Genomic DNA, 15643 nt, shown 5'->3' with positions numbered 1-15643 from the left:
ATCTGAGGTATAAAGAGCACTGCTTGATATCTTAGTATTTAGTTTACAGCTTAAGTAGAGAACTTGGAAAGAAAATGAAAAACCTTGCAAAAAAAAAGAACTTTCCATTTTTTAAAAATTCTTAAGATGGCTTTTTTGGAATCCTTTATTTCTTCTAGGTTCATGTCAAAACAAGCTGTCTAACTTGGGAGGTTTGGGTTTTTCTTGTTTGTTTGCTTTCAGAAAATAAATGCTGAATAAAAGATGTCTTTATTCTCTACCAGGTTGGATGGCAACTAAAAAATCTGGTGGCAAAGTTGCGAGAGAATCCTGCTGGAGTTAGGCTGCTGCTTAAGAAACGTCCTACCGGCTCTTTTCATTTCACTCCTGCTCCTCTGAAGAACCTGCGCTGGAAACCACCCTTGGTGCAGGTGAGAACCCGCCAGCTCCACTTTCATTTCAGGATGGGAATGCCTTGGTTGTAGCTGGAAAAAAGGAAAATCCCAGAAATGCCCCTAAGTACTGATGTTTGAGTATATGTCAAGGCAGGTTAGGTGAAATGGCTGTCCTCCTATGGAATAAAAAAGAAAATGTGGTTTGGTGGTTTTGTTTGTTTGTTTTTTCGTTTGTGTTGTTTTTTTGGTTTTTTTTTTTGTTTTTTTTTTTTCTGTTTCCTTGCTACCAGATAATGCCCTCTTGGTACACAAAGGGACTAGGTGTGCTGAATATTTTAATCAGTCTGTGTGCCACTGGGAGAACTTATCTGAGGCAAAACTGCTGATATGTATGGAATTCATCAGTGTGGAGCAATAAATAAATGCTTTCTCTGTTTATCACAGTAATATGTTTTTGCTGAAATAGCTTAAGTCTATTCCATATATTTGTCCTCTTTTTAGTCTAGTGAAGGGGGAGAAAGAATATTTTTTTCAAAAAAATTATTTAAACTACTTGTTTAAATAAGATTTGGTTGTTGAGCAATCCACAGATTGGGTACTGAGCAGACAGAGAAAGTGATTCTTAAATAACCATGTTGAGGAATGGCATGTTGTATTAGGAAACTTAGGGCTCAATGCTTGCAGGAGTGAGCAACCTAACTGAATTTATACTAATTATCTGAAATTAATAAAACCAGGGAGAATTCCCCTTCCTCCTCCTGTTGTGATACAGGTCTCCCTACAGCCATGGGGGTAATTTAAACCTGTAAAATGCTGGTGGCTATCACAAATCTCCATGAAAGCAGATTTCTCTCAAAATGGGTAGATGTATGCTTGACTACTTGTTCATCCTTCCTTTCACCAGTGCATGTGTCCTGTTTTTGTGGCATCGTGCCTGACATGTGCTTCCAGTGTGAAGAGCTGAGGTGGGGCTGGCTTATTGGCTATGTCCAGCAGTGTTTCCTTAGGGGAGGGAATGATTGGAGAATAAAGGTCTTTGAATCCTTTTCTCTCCTATAGGCAGACAGAAACCTAGAAAGGTGCTGAGAATTTATAGAAGTGAGGTGCAAAGATGAGCAATGCCAAATGTATTTTTAATTTGCTTCCCTGGTCCTTATATCCATTGATTCAATCTATGGTGAACTTTACTGTATTCCTGTCTGTGCTCCAGGCATTGGAGTGTATGGAATAAAGGTAGCATATGCCAGCTTCACAAGGCTTGCTAATCATATCTGTATTAAACAAATTGCTTTCTTTTAACACATCTAAATATAGAAGAGGGGGTTTTGTCTCAGTTGTTTTTTTTGTCTGTGGAATTTACATGAAAAATAGAACTGGAAAGAGCAAAATGTGCTTGAGCAATATATTACCCATGATAGGACTTCTGTGGGAGGGCTGTAAAGCTAGCCAAGACTGGAGGTGGAGGAAAATGTGGACTCCAAGAGTTTTTGAAGTGTCCATATATCACAGAGATAGTAGTTCACTAGGGATGAAAATGATGCTATTGATTATTAAGTTATCTTTTTGTGAATGATAAATGAATGTTCAGATGTTTGATAGCTGTTTAATATTTCAGACCAGTCCCTCACCAGCTTCAACTCAGTCACCAGAAAGCACTGTGGATACCTCACTGAAGAAGGAGAAGCCAGCCATTTTGGATCTGTACATACCCCCTCCACCAGCTGTTCCATATTCTCCTCGGTATGCAAACAAACCTGCACCACTCACAGAAACCTCCTTCACTGCACTTGTTTCTGAGCTGGCCTTCTGATAGAGCTCTGTGCAGATTAGCTGCAGATCTCAAACTTGCTTCTAGCTGCCTAAATGAGTTGGATTGCTTGATCTTATGCTTAAATGTGTATGCTACCAGGATTGTAGAAGATTTTATTACTGGAAGACTGTGTACCACAGAGAGCAGAGTTGTTCCCAGAACATGACCCCAATGTCATCTCTGGTTTTGTTGTGGAGTTATGTTTCTGACACTGTTTAAATCCAGCTGCACACAGTAAGAAGTAATTTTTGTCCCTAACATTTTTCACTGATGGATTTTTTTCCTTTTTTAGCAATTTGAGTAACTGCTGTGGGAGTTAGAAAAGAATGTCACGTTAAATGACGCCTATCACGTTAAATTTTTAAACTTGCAAGTTGTTTAAAACAAATATGTTCTCACTGAAGGGAAGGGAGAGGCAATACATCAACTCTTATTTTTTTTATCCTGTGGTGTAAGCTATAAAAATGCAGACCTGTATACACAGTGGGAGGGAGAGTGGTGTGTATGGTAAGGCTGACTGTTGTTCCTTCTGAAGTCCATATTGACTCATGCCAGAACCCTGCCAGCTGATCTGGGAATGTGAGGGGAAAAAAGCGTTTCCAGGCAAGATGTGAAAGGCTGGCATGCTTCCTGGCCTTCCCTGACATTTTAGGTCACATGTAGGTAGCCCAGCACAGAAACTGTGACCTTTTGCTGCAGGCCTTGTGGGAGGGCACTTGCCTCCTGCCATGTAAGGGCTGATACAGAGACAGAGGTGGTATTACTGTGGTTTTTGGGGCAGGACTTGGGGGGGGGCTTGCTTAGGTAGGGTCTCTTTACTGAAGCTGGACCCACCTTTACCTGCTCTTGCCTTGCTTTTATGGTTACACATGCTCAGTTCTTATTAAAAAACCCTCAAATTTTAAAATCTTTTGGCACAATAACAAACATACAGATTTAGCAGATGAATGCCTTAGTTGTTTCTTCAAATCATTAAATATCTCAAGCACATTGGTGAATTATGTCCATGTGCTCAATTTATCTTTCCTAAAGAGACACAAAATCATACCGAGCTTCAAATGCCTTTAGACCTGAATCCCTGTTGAAAAGGACAGAAATCGCAATACGAGATTTTAAAATTCATCCTGGATGATGGATGGAAAGGGAAAGGCATCTTGACTTTAACTTTTAAAGAAAGTAAATATGAGAAGATATGGCAGGCAGGAAGAGGAGAAAGGACAATTCTTTTGCCTTCTGTTTGGTCATCTATTTTGACCTCTGCATGTTTTGCTTTTCTCTTGAAATTGTGGTGCATTTGTGTGATGGTTGCTTTTCTCCTCCCTCATCATCCTGCTCTCTTCCCTTCCTGGCACAGATCTCCTCTGCTCCAGAGCAGTGATTGGTTTCCCTCCCCATGCACAGTCTCCACATGGTGGTGGTGTAGGAGAGCTCTCCACATACATACATTTCTGGTGTAACTCTTGAGTGCAATTTTTGGTCTCTGCATCTCCATAAATAGCTCCTTCCTATTCACTGAGCTGTTGCATTGTTCTTGCTGGAGAGCTGGACAAGTGAGATGTGCTGTCCAGGGACTGCTATGAACACTGGGGTATATGTGTGCTTAGGCAGTCAGCTATGTGTTTTTATGCCTGACTTGGCTAATGGTTGCTTCAAGCAATAAGATTGTAACATATAGGAAGGGGGAAAAACCTCCAGGCAAATTTTAACTTGAAGGGTAGCTTCTCTTCCAAAAGTAATTGCAGAATTTAATCAAAATATATGTATGTGTATATATATATATACACACAAATACACACACTATGAATCTGTTAGGAGGGAGAGAGAAGGTGGTAAATATTTAGTGACAGGTATTGAACTCCTATAATGACTGAAAGGCAGAGACCCTCAGATGGAGGTAATAGCTGTTACCATTACACATACAGAGATGGATAAATTTGTGTAGCACTCCCGAGTCACAGCTATGTATTTGAGCAGGTGGTGAATCAGGGACTTTGATGCCCTCAGGACAGAAAGGTCTCATTTATCAAAATCTTTTGCTGGAGTGGAGCCTCTGAATTTCTCAGTGTGTTAAATTACTGGCTTGTTAAGAGTAAATTAGCATGAGGAGGGTGGCTTTCTTTTCTCCTTGTTAAATATAATGAAGTCTTCTATCACCTGACTTTCTTGGGGGTTTCTTCCAGCTTGTTTGCAGCACAATGCCAGTTGTCACGAGCATGACTTGCTGCTAGAAGCATCTTTCAAACCTAGTCATGTCTGTAGCTTTAAACTCTTTGAAGGCACTAACTGCAGTGACATGTCCTTTCAGAGATGAAAAGGGGAGCTTTGTGTATGGAGGAGGCAGCAAACGCAGTCAGCCACTGCCTGGGTCCAAGGGCGCCGAGTCTCCCAATTCGTTTCTGGATCAGGAGAGCCGGAGGCGGAGGTTTACTATTGCTGATTCTGATCAGCTGCCTGGCTATCCCATGGAAGTAAATGTCCTACCAGCCAAAATGAGAGAAAAAACACAGTCCTACGGTGAGTTCATTCCTCTCTTGTTATCACTGTTGTGATAAGGGCTTTGATCAGTCTGAAATGATTTGTCTTAGCAAACTGCTTGTTGGGCTTGATTGATATTAAGGCCATTTGTACAAATTGTGAATCTGAAATTCTGTATCTGAAATAATGTCTCTTAAAACTCTTATTTCTCTAATGAATGTCATTCAGCTGGGGTCTGCTGCTATAGAGCACCATTTCCATATGTATTTTGCTTATAACATTATGTCCACTCCTGCTCTAAATGAGCAAGAGAAGGGCTGTTTAATCTCAGCACACTGATTTCTTATATGTCACCAGTGGAATTATCTTCAGATATTCTTTTTTTCTGCAATTTGAACTCTTTATTGCTTATCTCTCCTTTGCTTAACTGGGAAAAACAAAAATTTAAAAATTGGTTTCCTCAACCATATGTAACTCCTCTAACGTTCTATGTTCTCTCTAGGAAAACCTCGTCCTTTGTCAATGCCTGCTGATGGAAGCTGGATAGGAGCTGCAGACCCCTTCTCTAGGCCACGAGGATCAGGGAGAAAAGGCAAGGTTTTAGGTTTTATCCCTCATTCTCTTCCTCTCCAAAATCTCCTTGGTGTGAACCACATGAAAGTGTTTAAATTAGGAATGGAGGATTATAGTTTGCATATTGCTGAACTGATGCAAGGTGACCATTATTGGGTTTAGCAGAAATGCCAGATGGTAACTGAAATTTCTGAGGCTATTCAGTGATGGGACTCAAATCTTCTGCCCCAGAGTTGTAGTGAGCATTAAAAGTTAGCTAGAATGACTAGGGCAGATCTGTACTTGTGATTTTATCGCACATTTTGCTCTTGCACACAGCCCCTTCCCTTTCTACTGCATTTAATATTGATATGAAACTACTTTTGTGCTAAGTCTTTTTGTTTAGCTCACTGTGGAGGCTGTTAAAGAAGCAAGCTTGTTCACAAAATGTAAAATGTAGGGCCTTTTAGGAGCTGCTCTTTACTGCTACTGCTGTTAGAAAGGAACATATTCTCTAGGCATCGCTGAATGGGAGAGAGGCAGAAGCTCATAACATTTTGTGTTCTGTTGGATGGCTTTTTTACTTCCTACACTCTCCTCTTCCCACCTTCTGCATCAGAAAGACTATTTGAGTCCTGTTAGAGTGGGAAATAAGGATGACTAGTATATTCTTGGAATCAGTTATGAAAGCTAATGTCTAATTCTAGGTAAAATCAAAGCTGGTTTCTATTATTTTCATGTAAAAGTAGAAGTTGATACTGAGAAGCATCAACCTGGAGGGATACTAACAGAGCGATCACCAGGTGGCAGGGCTGGTTTTTGTGTGTGTGGTTTTTTGTTTGGTTTTACCTTTGGTTTTGTGTTGCCTTTTTTTAATGCTTGAAATGTACCTAAGTGCTCCAGGCTTGGATTTAAGCTGTGTTGGATCAGAACCAAAGGCCTGCCTAGTCCAGCAGGATTTTTTTAGCAGCAGCTGCCTTGGTCAGGTGTCTGGAGAAGAGTTAAAACAGAGAAAGCATCATGAATCACTGGTCAAAATCAGGGAGGGAAGTGCTTATATTTTCACCTGCAAAATTAATTTTTCTTGTCCAAAGTAATGATAGTAGCTTTTAAGCTACTCATGAGTTATACTGAGAAGTTTATGGATTCAACTCTGGTCTCTTCAGCATTTTGAATAACACATTAGAAGAAGATTTGTTAAATATCACCTATGATAATGATTTGCATGAAGGTAGTCTGTATCATCATTTTTGGTGTGTGTGAATCTGGAATATAACAGTCAAATGGTATCTCCTCTGTGTATGGATTTATTTCATTATTGTGTCACTTAAAAAAAATTAAGGATGCAAAAAGCTGTGAATCTATTGATAGCTGCTTATGTCCAGGTATTTTATGAACAAAACCCCAGATCTAGGTATTTGAAGTGTAACCAGAATACTTTTATAAAAATGCAAAATGTTAATGGAGGGTTTTGAAGTCAGCAATAATTGGTTTTCCCCCTCCTGTTTGTACAGGTGAAGATGTCCTCTGCAGGTACTTCAGCAATGAAAGGATACCCCCGATCATTGAGGAAAGCCCCTGCACGCAGCACCCGCTCTCCAGGCCAGTGTCTGACAAGCAGTTAGTGAGGGGAACAGATTATATTCGAGGCAGCAGGTGCTTTATGAATACAGACCTCCACAACAGTGCAACAATTCCTTTCCAAGAGGAAGGTGCTAAAAAATCATCAGTCACATCATCCACAAAATCCTCCTCGGCAGAGCCCTCGCTGCTGGTCAATTGGTTCACGAGACTGAAACTGTTGACTCACTGACTTGTCCCCAGCGCTGTCACCAAGTGCCTTTGCTCCTCGGTCACACTTCTCTACTCTGCAGCTTAACTGACACACAGTGACTAATGCAGTATTCTTTTCCTGGAGAATCTCACACTTTAGCCTTTTTGTTTGTCATTTTTGATGGATCAGAGGGTTTCATAGTGCAAGGAAGCAAGAAAGACCAAGTTCCTCTGCCTGGCCAAAAACTGAAGGCATTTATTCCCATGGAAATGAGTAAAATTTCAGTGAAGTAGAGGCCACAAGTGACCTGGAAAATGCATAATGACTCAGAGGAAAGCATTGCATTATTACTGTGAAGTCCAGTGGCACTTTAGTTGTCTGAATGCTCAGAGGCTGGTGCAACTGGCAGGGTGTCAGACTATGAAGAGCTCACAGAAGTTGTCACTCTCCTGACTGGGAAAATAAGCAGGGAAACAGCAGTTTCACGCAACTTGGTGATGCTGTTTCAAGTACTGCATGAGATCAACCTTGTGAGGAAGAAGTAGTGGTGTTACCATTCTTTCTCTGATATCCAGAGTTCCTATGAAGTCTTAGGAAGAGAGTTCTCTTATTCAGAGATTTTAGGAAGTTGGACTAATTTAATTATAAATCAATCCAACCTTATATATATAATCTATTTTATTTGAAATCACAGTACAAATAAGGAGCACTGAACAACTGCAGTGCTCATCTGTAAAGGTATATGGATTGCTACAACAAGCCAAGGAAATGCATCTGTAGAGGTGGTGAAAGAATCTATATTTTTTCCTTAATTGTTTAAGAATGACTTGCTGTTAACCAAAGTAACCTTTAAAGACAGTCCTGTTGGACTTACGAGAACTTTTACGGTGGTTCAGTTTTTGAATGATGTGTTGTTTTTATGAAAAATATGTGCTATCATACACTACAATTGTAAGACATCTTGCTATTTTCTATATAGCTCTAATTTTTACCCCTCCAGAATTTTAAAGTAGCCTTGGGTATTTTGGGAGGAAAATAAAACTTGTTTAACAAAAGAGAAGGATATTAAAGAGGTATTGTTTAAGAAGGAATGTACATAAGATTGTTAGTATGCAAACAGTTGTGTTTAAAGTTATTTAAATGTTAAATATAGTTGTATATATTTTTACATTTAAACAGATAGAGTTTGTACCTTCCTGTATTGAAGTATTGGGCACAGCTTAGTCAAATGAAAAGAAAATAAGATTTTGTATTACCTTCTAATTATAAGACTAACTATTTTTGTAGATGATACATTGCCAACAGCCTCTACTCCTTTGGTCTTGCTGAAAAGAAGGATTTGTATTTAATCATTCGTGGGGAAGGAGGGGAGTTAAATGCTAGTTTGCACACAGGATTGGGGCAGGAATCACACGTGATAACAGGATATTAAAAACACACTGTAATTCTGTCTATGAAGATGTCACCATTCTGCTGCAACGAGCTGATGAAGTTGTGCTACAGCCCCACAAAGAGAGACAGGGCGTTTCATTCACTTCTCAATTAATTGTGTTTGATTGTGACTCACTAATGACTGGAGAGGCTGGTTTGGACCTTTCTGATCAAAGCAGACGTGTCTGTCTTCTGGCACTCTCCTCCACTCCCCGAGATGGCAGTCTGTACTAGACATGAACTGCCACTGAACCTTGACACAGTTTGGTCCTGCCTCCAAGAAAAGGGCTGAAACTGCCATGCTGTGGGCTCTGTGGTGTAGTGTAGTCCAGCCTCAAAAAGGCTGAACTGCTCTAAAGGCGTTGTCCAAACAAGACTTTTAAAATGGAAGTTCTGCTCATCTTCAGTGTTGTGTTTTCTGTACTTAAGAAATGAATGGGGGCCATTATGCTTAACTTCTTATTGTGTGTAGTGAATATAGAGGATGCTCTACAGTTTAGGGGTAAAAAAAACTCCAGCGGATCTAGGAATAAATCACAGCTGATATCCTTCAGGCCTAACCTGCAAAAAATTCTGCTATGATACTAAAACTTGGCTCATCTCTTGATGTTGAAGGTACGTGTATCTATCTATCTACTGTACCTAAACTGACTTCCCTAATGAGTACCATGTACATTTCCAGATGTCCTGCCATGGTACAGTACTCCACAATACTCTGAATACATGGTCATGGTGGAAAAACAATGCAGTTAATTGGAAAAGATCATAAACCCCACAAAAATGGAAAATAATATTTAGTACTGTTGCATATATGTATAGTGGGGATCGTGCACTTTTGGAATATTGAGCAGGCTTCTGTTGAAGTCTGTAGACTACATGAAAGCCAATACCTTTGGTTTCTCTTACATAACCATTGCAAAAAAAAAAAGTCCTTTTTTGGATGGCAATGTGTGAGAGGAAATAGGACATAAAAATGAACACTAATGGCTTGTAGAGACAGAGTGCAGGGCAATTCTCCAAGCCATGTGTTTCCTCTAGTATTCATGGACAATTAAATTAATCAGTGTTTGAATTCTGGATGACCAACAGAGGTGAACACAGTACTGAGAGTATTATACTAGTTTTGTTCTAATCAATGAGCCAATAACTTTTCCTTCCTCATAAGCAGGGCTTGTTTTACGAGCAACGTGCTCCATAGTCTTGGTGCTAGATGAACAGAAAGGAGAGAGAGTAAAAATCCAAAACTTAACCAAGCCAGGAAACAGATGGTAAAGACTAGCTTTAGAGTTGGAGAAGATAAAGTCTTTTCTTCTTGCATAAATATTTCTTTAGTCCAGATCTTGCATCCTGTTTTATTACACTGCCACCAGGCAGTCTTCACAAATTGCTCTATATCTGCAATCACATCCTGAATAGACCAAGTTAAACCCCTCATCAGGCTTTAACTTAGATCTTGATGAATTCAGCTCAAACCCTTTTTTTTTGCAGGTTTTACTTTCCTAGGAGCTTTCCTGCATTCATCATTCAATTTTTGGAATATCTTACACATGATCCAAGGAGAAAGGCTTTCATGCTCATGCATTCTTAGAAATGCCTTTGCCAGCAGGATTGGTAGCTCAGAGGAGTGTGAATGTTGGCTTCTGCTTGAGTTTTCTGCACTAAAATATTCATCCCCCAATTTCCACCATACATCCTAGTGCACCATCTGAAAAGTGTGAGATGGAAATGCTTGTGGGCAATTGGAAAGAAGTGTTATGTCCTTTGTCCTGCTGTACAACTGTGGCTTCTTTCTTTGCTGTAGCCTGAGCTTTACTTTGGACATGCTGTGGTTATGGAGCACATGCTCTTTGTGGCTGTCACATAGGAATGCTTTTGTCTCCTTGGAGGCTGTAAGGTTTTTGTAATGGTCAAGAGCTCTTGAGGAAGCCACTGACTTAACACTGCATATTCTGTGATTCACTTAAAATGTAGAAAGAGCACTCCAAAAAAACTCAGTTTGGAGAATGAAAAAAGAGGGGTCAGGCTAAGCTAAATGTATGGGTCTGTGTTGTGTCAAATGCTGCTTCAGCTGAGTGGCAGTAACTGCAAAGAAAGCACCCCACACAACTGCAGCATGCACATTTGTTTCTACCACTACATTTGTATGATGCTGGAATATGAAACAAGGGCAGTCTTTCAAAGCAGTTATATATAGTTCCACACACCACACTTGAGCTAAGATATATTGACAAAAGCAGTCAAGAGTTGCTGTCAGTGTGTAATTTCACCAAATTCTGCTGCATCAGTTTAAAATAGTGACCTCTCTTTATCCTGTTGCCGGCACAATGCAAGTCCCTAACCATCAGTTTTGTCTTCCTTTATGATAGCAACTGCTGGTAAGATTGTGTCATTCCCACAGGGCCTCATGCAGTGGTCCAAAAGCTTAGTTAGTTTGGGTTATTCTGGACTTTGTCCAAAAGTGGAAAGTCAAATTTAAAAACAATATTACTGCTCCAACATCACTTAGAGTTGGGATTTTTTTTTTAATACATACTAGATATTAAACAGGCAGGAGTTGTCTGTTGTATTCTTTGCCAGTAGAAGAAAAAGAATGGATTACAAACTCAGTGGAGGAAAAAACCCCAGACCTTTGGGTGTCCTCCAGTTCCTGCCAGTGGGAGAAATGTGTTTGTTTTAGCATGACATGGAATAGATGTAAACATTTCTTTTTAAACCTCCCTGTGTGGTCACCTCAGTTATTCAGGATGATGTAAGCCACTGACTTTCTCCCTTAAGTGGTTATGGAGTTATCCAATATATTTTTTTGGGAGACAGTAAAGATATCTTAGACAATTATGTGATTGATCAACAGGGTATGGAGATGGAGTAATTAGGCATAAAGTAAGTGCCAGAGAGTGCTGAGTTATAGGGGAAATCCTTGGGGTCAGTTTATGATTGCGGTTGCTGTTTGTTCTCTGGTGAGGGTGAATGTTCTCCGTCCCAGACAGCAGCCAAGGAATCAGAGCCCAAGAAGTCCAGTCCAGTGTACTGTGCCATCTTCAGCTGAGAGGGGTAGTTGCTTGGGCTTTTTTGGTTGGTTATTTCTGACACCCCACACCCTCCTTGGTAAGTGCAGCCAGAATAGGAACTGTTGAAATGTACCTGTGGAGCAAACCTGACAAGATTCTGATGGGTCACTGGGCTGTGCTGACTGATGGTGCTCAGCCACCACGTGTTTAGATGTGCTCTGGGAGTGCCTTTGCAGGTGAGGAGCCTCAGACCCTTTTGACCTTTACTTAGAGGCTTTTTTGTTTGGGCAATATTTACTGAGAGGCATACAATATGCCACAGTCTAAACTGAGATTTATTGTTTTGACTGTGTATTTAATGCTTTGGGTTTTTTTTCCCAAGTAACTGCATGCTTCTCAGTGCTACTTATTAATGTGTTTTCCTCTTTCATCCCCCATTAGCTGTTTTCAGTACCAATGTTTCTAATAAAATCCTCACATATTTCCAGTGAAAATGTTCATAATGCCAAGTAGTCACAAACGAACCATAAAATTTTAATCTGTAAACTGTAAAAGAGCCCCAACCAAACAAAACTCCATTAGCAAAACACAAGAAAAAAATCACACATTTTCTGCCTTGTGAATAACAACTTCATGAATAATAATGAAACTAAGGATTTTCATCCTTAGAAAAAGGTAAAAGATCAGCCAAACTTTAGTGGCTGCATCTTGGGTAATTTGTTTGAGTTTATTACATGATAGTAGAAAGTGAGGGCTGTAGTTCAGGTATTGTAGATTCTTGTATTCAAGGTATTCTTGTAATGCAGCTGTGGTGTTTAAATGTGTCTCCACAGAGCATGACCAAAGGCTTTCTTAGGTGTGACACAGTTTTAGCTGAAATTCTCCCACTTTACTGAATGTCCCACTGAACACACAGAAGTCTTAATATTGTCTGGCATATTTCTTGACCACTGGTTTCTGGGGGGAAGGTTAGTATAAGTTCCTATAAGTGAATAGGATGAGAGCAAAATAAATTATGTCCTAAATTAATTATTTCCCTTTTCCTATGTCTTTACTCTCTGACCTTTTCCTCCCTACATTAATGCTAAGGGACTGTCCAAGAATTTATTTCACAAACAAACAGCTATAAAGTCTTTAATATTTATAGCATAATCAGTTTGTTTTGATGTCCGAGATAGTTTTGATCAGAGCCCTCCAGCAAAAATAGTGCTGCCCACAAGACAACATTTTCAAGTTCTTGATTCGTGTAAGAATTCCTCTCTGCTTAATAAGCTGTTGGCTTAGACTCCACTTTGAAGTTACTTAGACCACCCCAAGCAGTCCTTGGTACTTTAGGTCCAGACACATCAGCTTCTTATCACTGGATAGGAAGAAAGGTCTGGTTTTTTTCTCCTCTTTCTGAGTTTTGTAACACTGGATTCATAGGCTGCATGGGAGAGATGGGTGTGGACGTCCTGCCCTTCCCTGCCTGCCCTCTCCTGCTGTCTGTGCCGTGGCTGTGTGGGGTGGAGAGACAAGAAGGCTAGGGGAAACTCATCATCTAAAGCAGCAGCCCCTCTCTTCCCTCTCATGCTCAGGATAGCAGGGACAAGCCTCCAAATAAAAGGCTAATGGACCATGGTACATGATTTGCAAAGCTGGTTTTCCTGTGGAAGTGTGGGAACATTGAGGAGTGACACGATGTGTCGCACAGTGTTAGCACAGAGGTAACATGAGGGAGCCATTATCTAAGAACCAAAAAGGTTTGGCAGCACATGAGCTCTCTGCATGGCACAGGCATGTTTCACCTAGTGCTGCACAGAGAGGCCTTTACTAAAGCAAAGGGGACAAGTGAGCTGGGGCTGTGTGGGAGAGGCAGTCAGGCAGATACCCCAGGGTGCTTACACATGGGTGAGTCTGGTCACAAGAAATGTATTTGACCTGTACGGACTGTGGCTGGCTGCTGTGCGTGCAATGGATGTGGTCTGTGTGGGAAACAAGACTTTTAGAGGGATGTGGAAGAGGCTCAGGTTTCAGATGGTGACTCATTTTCCCAGTGGTTGACCAAAGCGAGGGGGAGGTGTGATGGGAAGCTGTGATGAGAAGTACTCCTGCTATCTTTCTCCCTATCAAGAAATGTCAAGGAGTGAAAACAAACATCACCAGAAGTCTGAAGTTCAAAAAACCTGAATCACAGCGCGGTTACCAAAGCATATGACTTCTCCCACAGGTCACTCTTGAAAATGTGGATTTTTCATCTAGTTTGCAATGAAGCATTTGGTGTGTTTTCAAAATGCAGAAGATTTTGGACACCATCTGGTCTCACACAGTATTTGCTGTTCATGTAGCTGGCTGTGAAGATAGACATCTTTGCTAGTGAGGCTGGCTCTGGCAGCGTTGTCTCAGGGCAGGAGCTGTGAGAATTGCATCACCCTGACTAGTTTGATACAAGCTTTTGGGTTGGATGTGCGTAACATGCCTACATTTTAAAATGAAGTGAAAGTCATTATAAAATCACAAAAACATACAAAAGCCATTAGTGGGAGAAGAGATGCTGCCAAAACATTGTGCTCTGGTTGCTCTCCAGTACTCTTGCCTAGTTGGCACCCCCAAGACAAAATTCCAGGTGCTTCCCTAGTGGAAGGAGGCACACTACATGACCCCGAAGGCTTGTTTCCATTCTTGAAAGCACAGGCCAAGCAACATTTCTGTTGTTTTTCTCTAGGTCTTCAGGTATTTCCAGTGATGACTAGTCTGCTCAGTCTGTTGCTACCTCCTCCCTTTGCTTAAGGTGCCCTTGCTGAGCACCTCAGGCAGTTTTGGCATTGTCACACTTGGGTGCCTGCAGAAGGCAGTGTTGTGTTCAACATGCTTGTGCTGCTTTTGTACTTGAGCATAAATAAGAAATTCTCCCACTAAGTAAACAGGGTTTGTCAGGCAAAATGTTTTGTCCTCAGCACTAGGTCTGAGTACTTCCTTCTACTTTTTGTGTCAGATCTGATTAATTGATTAGAGCTGTTTCTGATTTATGATTGAAAGGGTGAAATGAAAATAGGATCTTGTTGATGAAGAAGATTCAAATGAATGTTTGAACAAATTAATAAGGGCCAAAGAAACTAGAGAAGTAAAACCAGGCACTAATTCTTTATATGAGCAGTGCTAAACAAAAAATACACAAAGTAAATGTGTGTTTTGTGTTTTTGTGGGGTTTCATATCTCAGCCTACTGTCCGGAAACTTTTAATATTATTCTCCTACAAGTTTCTTGACAATGAAAGGTAACTGTGGGATGCTTATGATCAAGCTGCTGCTGTATTATTGTGCTGTTGTATTTTGGGAGAGCAGATTGCTTGCTACACCTGAGTTTTCTGTTCCTTCCTAGCCCTCCCACTCTAAAACCAATGCACATCACATCAAGTGGCTTTCAAAATTATAAGTTCGTCACTAGATCCTCTTTTCACTGTCCTACTCAGTTCAACTTTTGAGAACAATAGGAAATGTATTTTTAAAGGCTGAAGATGCTGCGTTACCATATGCACAGGCAGAAGTAATTATTGATTGGTTTGAGAACTGGAACCGTTGTAAGGTAACAGATATGCTGCTGTATTTAAGATGAAAAGTTTTTCTTCAAGTAGAAATTGTGTTATGTTCTTGGACTATTAAATACACTCTTGATTCAGAAATGCACAAAGCACTATTTGTGCCACTTAAAGTTCACATGGAAAAGCTGAATCATCCAAGCCATCTGAATGATGCACACTATTTGGTAGTTGTTTTCTTCATCAGGCAGCTGGTGATCTCTCTTCCTGTATTCAGGGCTTGGGTGGGGGGGGGGGAAAAAGGAAGAAAGGAGTCTCCAGGGTGGGGGGAGAAGCTATTGCTTCATGTGTGCAAACTTTATGGTTTTCCTGAGACCTCTCTAAATTTGTGGTAAGTTAAAACTATATTAAGAGGATTGAAGAGGCAATATATATTGCAATTAGGTTATAAAGTGTTTTTATTTTAAAGTAATAATGCTTTACGAACATTTTAGGCATTATTTGTTTATTATAAGTTATAGTTCAAGCAGTTCTTCATGGGGGAAGACATGAGATATGTGCTAGGGCTGGGGGTCCTTCAGACTTGGTAGCTTCTGTGTCTCCTGCTCCCCTCTTGAAATAAGGAGGTGAACCATGAGATTTGTTGCCTCAGTCACCAGCCAAAAAATGGTAACTCAATTTCTCTTGTGCTGGTCATGTTAC

General features: G+C 40.4%; 1 protein-coding gene across 1 annotated transcript in view; it reads left to right on the top strand.

Annotated features, from left to right (window-relative positions):
* CNKSR3 (CNKSR family member 3) overlaps positions 1-15096 on the top strand; it is a 61069-nt gene extending 45973 nt beyond the window's left edge. Inside the window, exons 9-13 of the mRNA XM_054630401.2 lie at positions 264-410; positions 1990-2114; positions 4490-4698; positions 5162-5251; positions 6726-15096. Of these exons, the coding sequence (XP_054486376.1) occupies positions 264-410; positions 1990-2114; positions 4490-4698; positions 5162-5251; positions 6726-7024 (870 nt within the window). The 3' untranslated portion in view covers positions 7025-15096. The remainder of the gene's footprint in view (positions 1-263; positions 411-1989; positions 2115-4489; positions 4699-5161; positions 5252-6725) is intronic.
* Positions 15097-15643: the final 547 nt, after the last annotated feature.

Source organism: Agelaius phoeniceus, chromosome 3 (assembly GCF_051311805.1).
Source record: "Agelaius phoeniceus isolate bAgePho1 chromosome 3, bAgePho1.hap1, whole genome shotgun sequence".
NCBI classification, from domain to species: domain Eukaryota; kingdom Metazoa; phylum Chordata; class Aves; order Passeriformes; family Icteridae; genus Agelaius; species Agelaius phoeniceus.
This window is presented reverse-complemented; position numbering and strand designations above follow the sequence as displayed.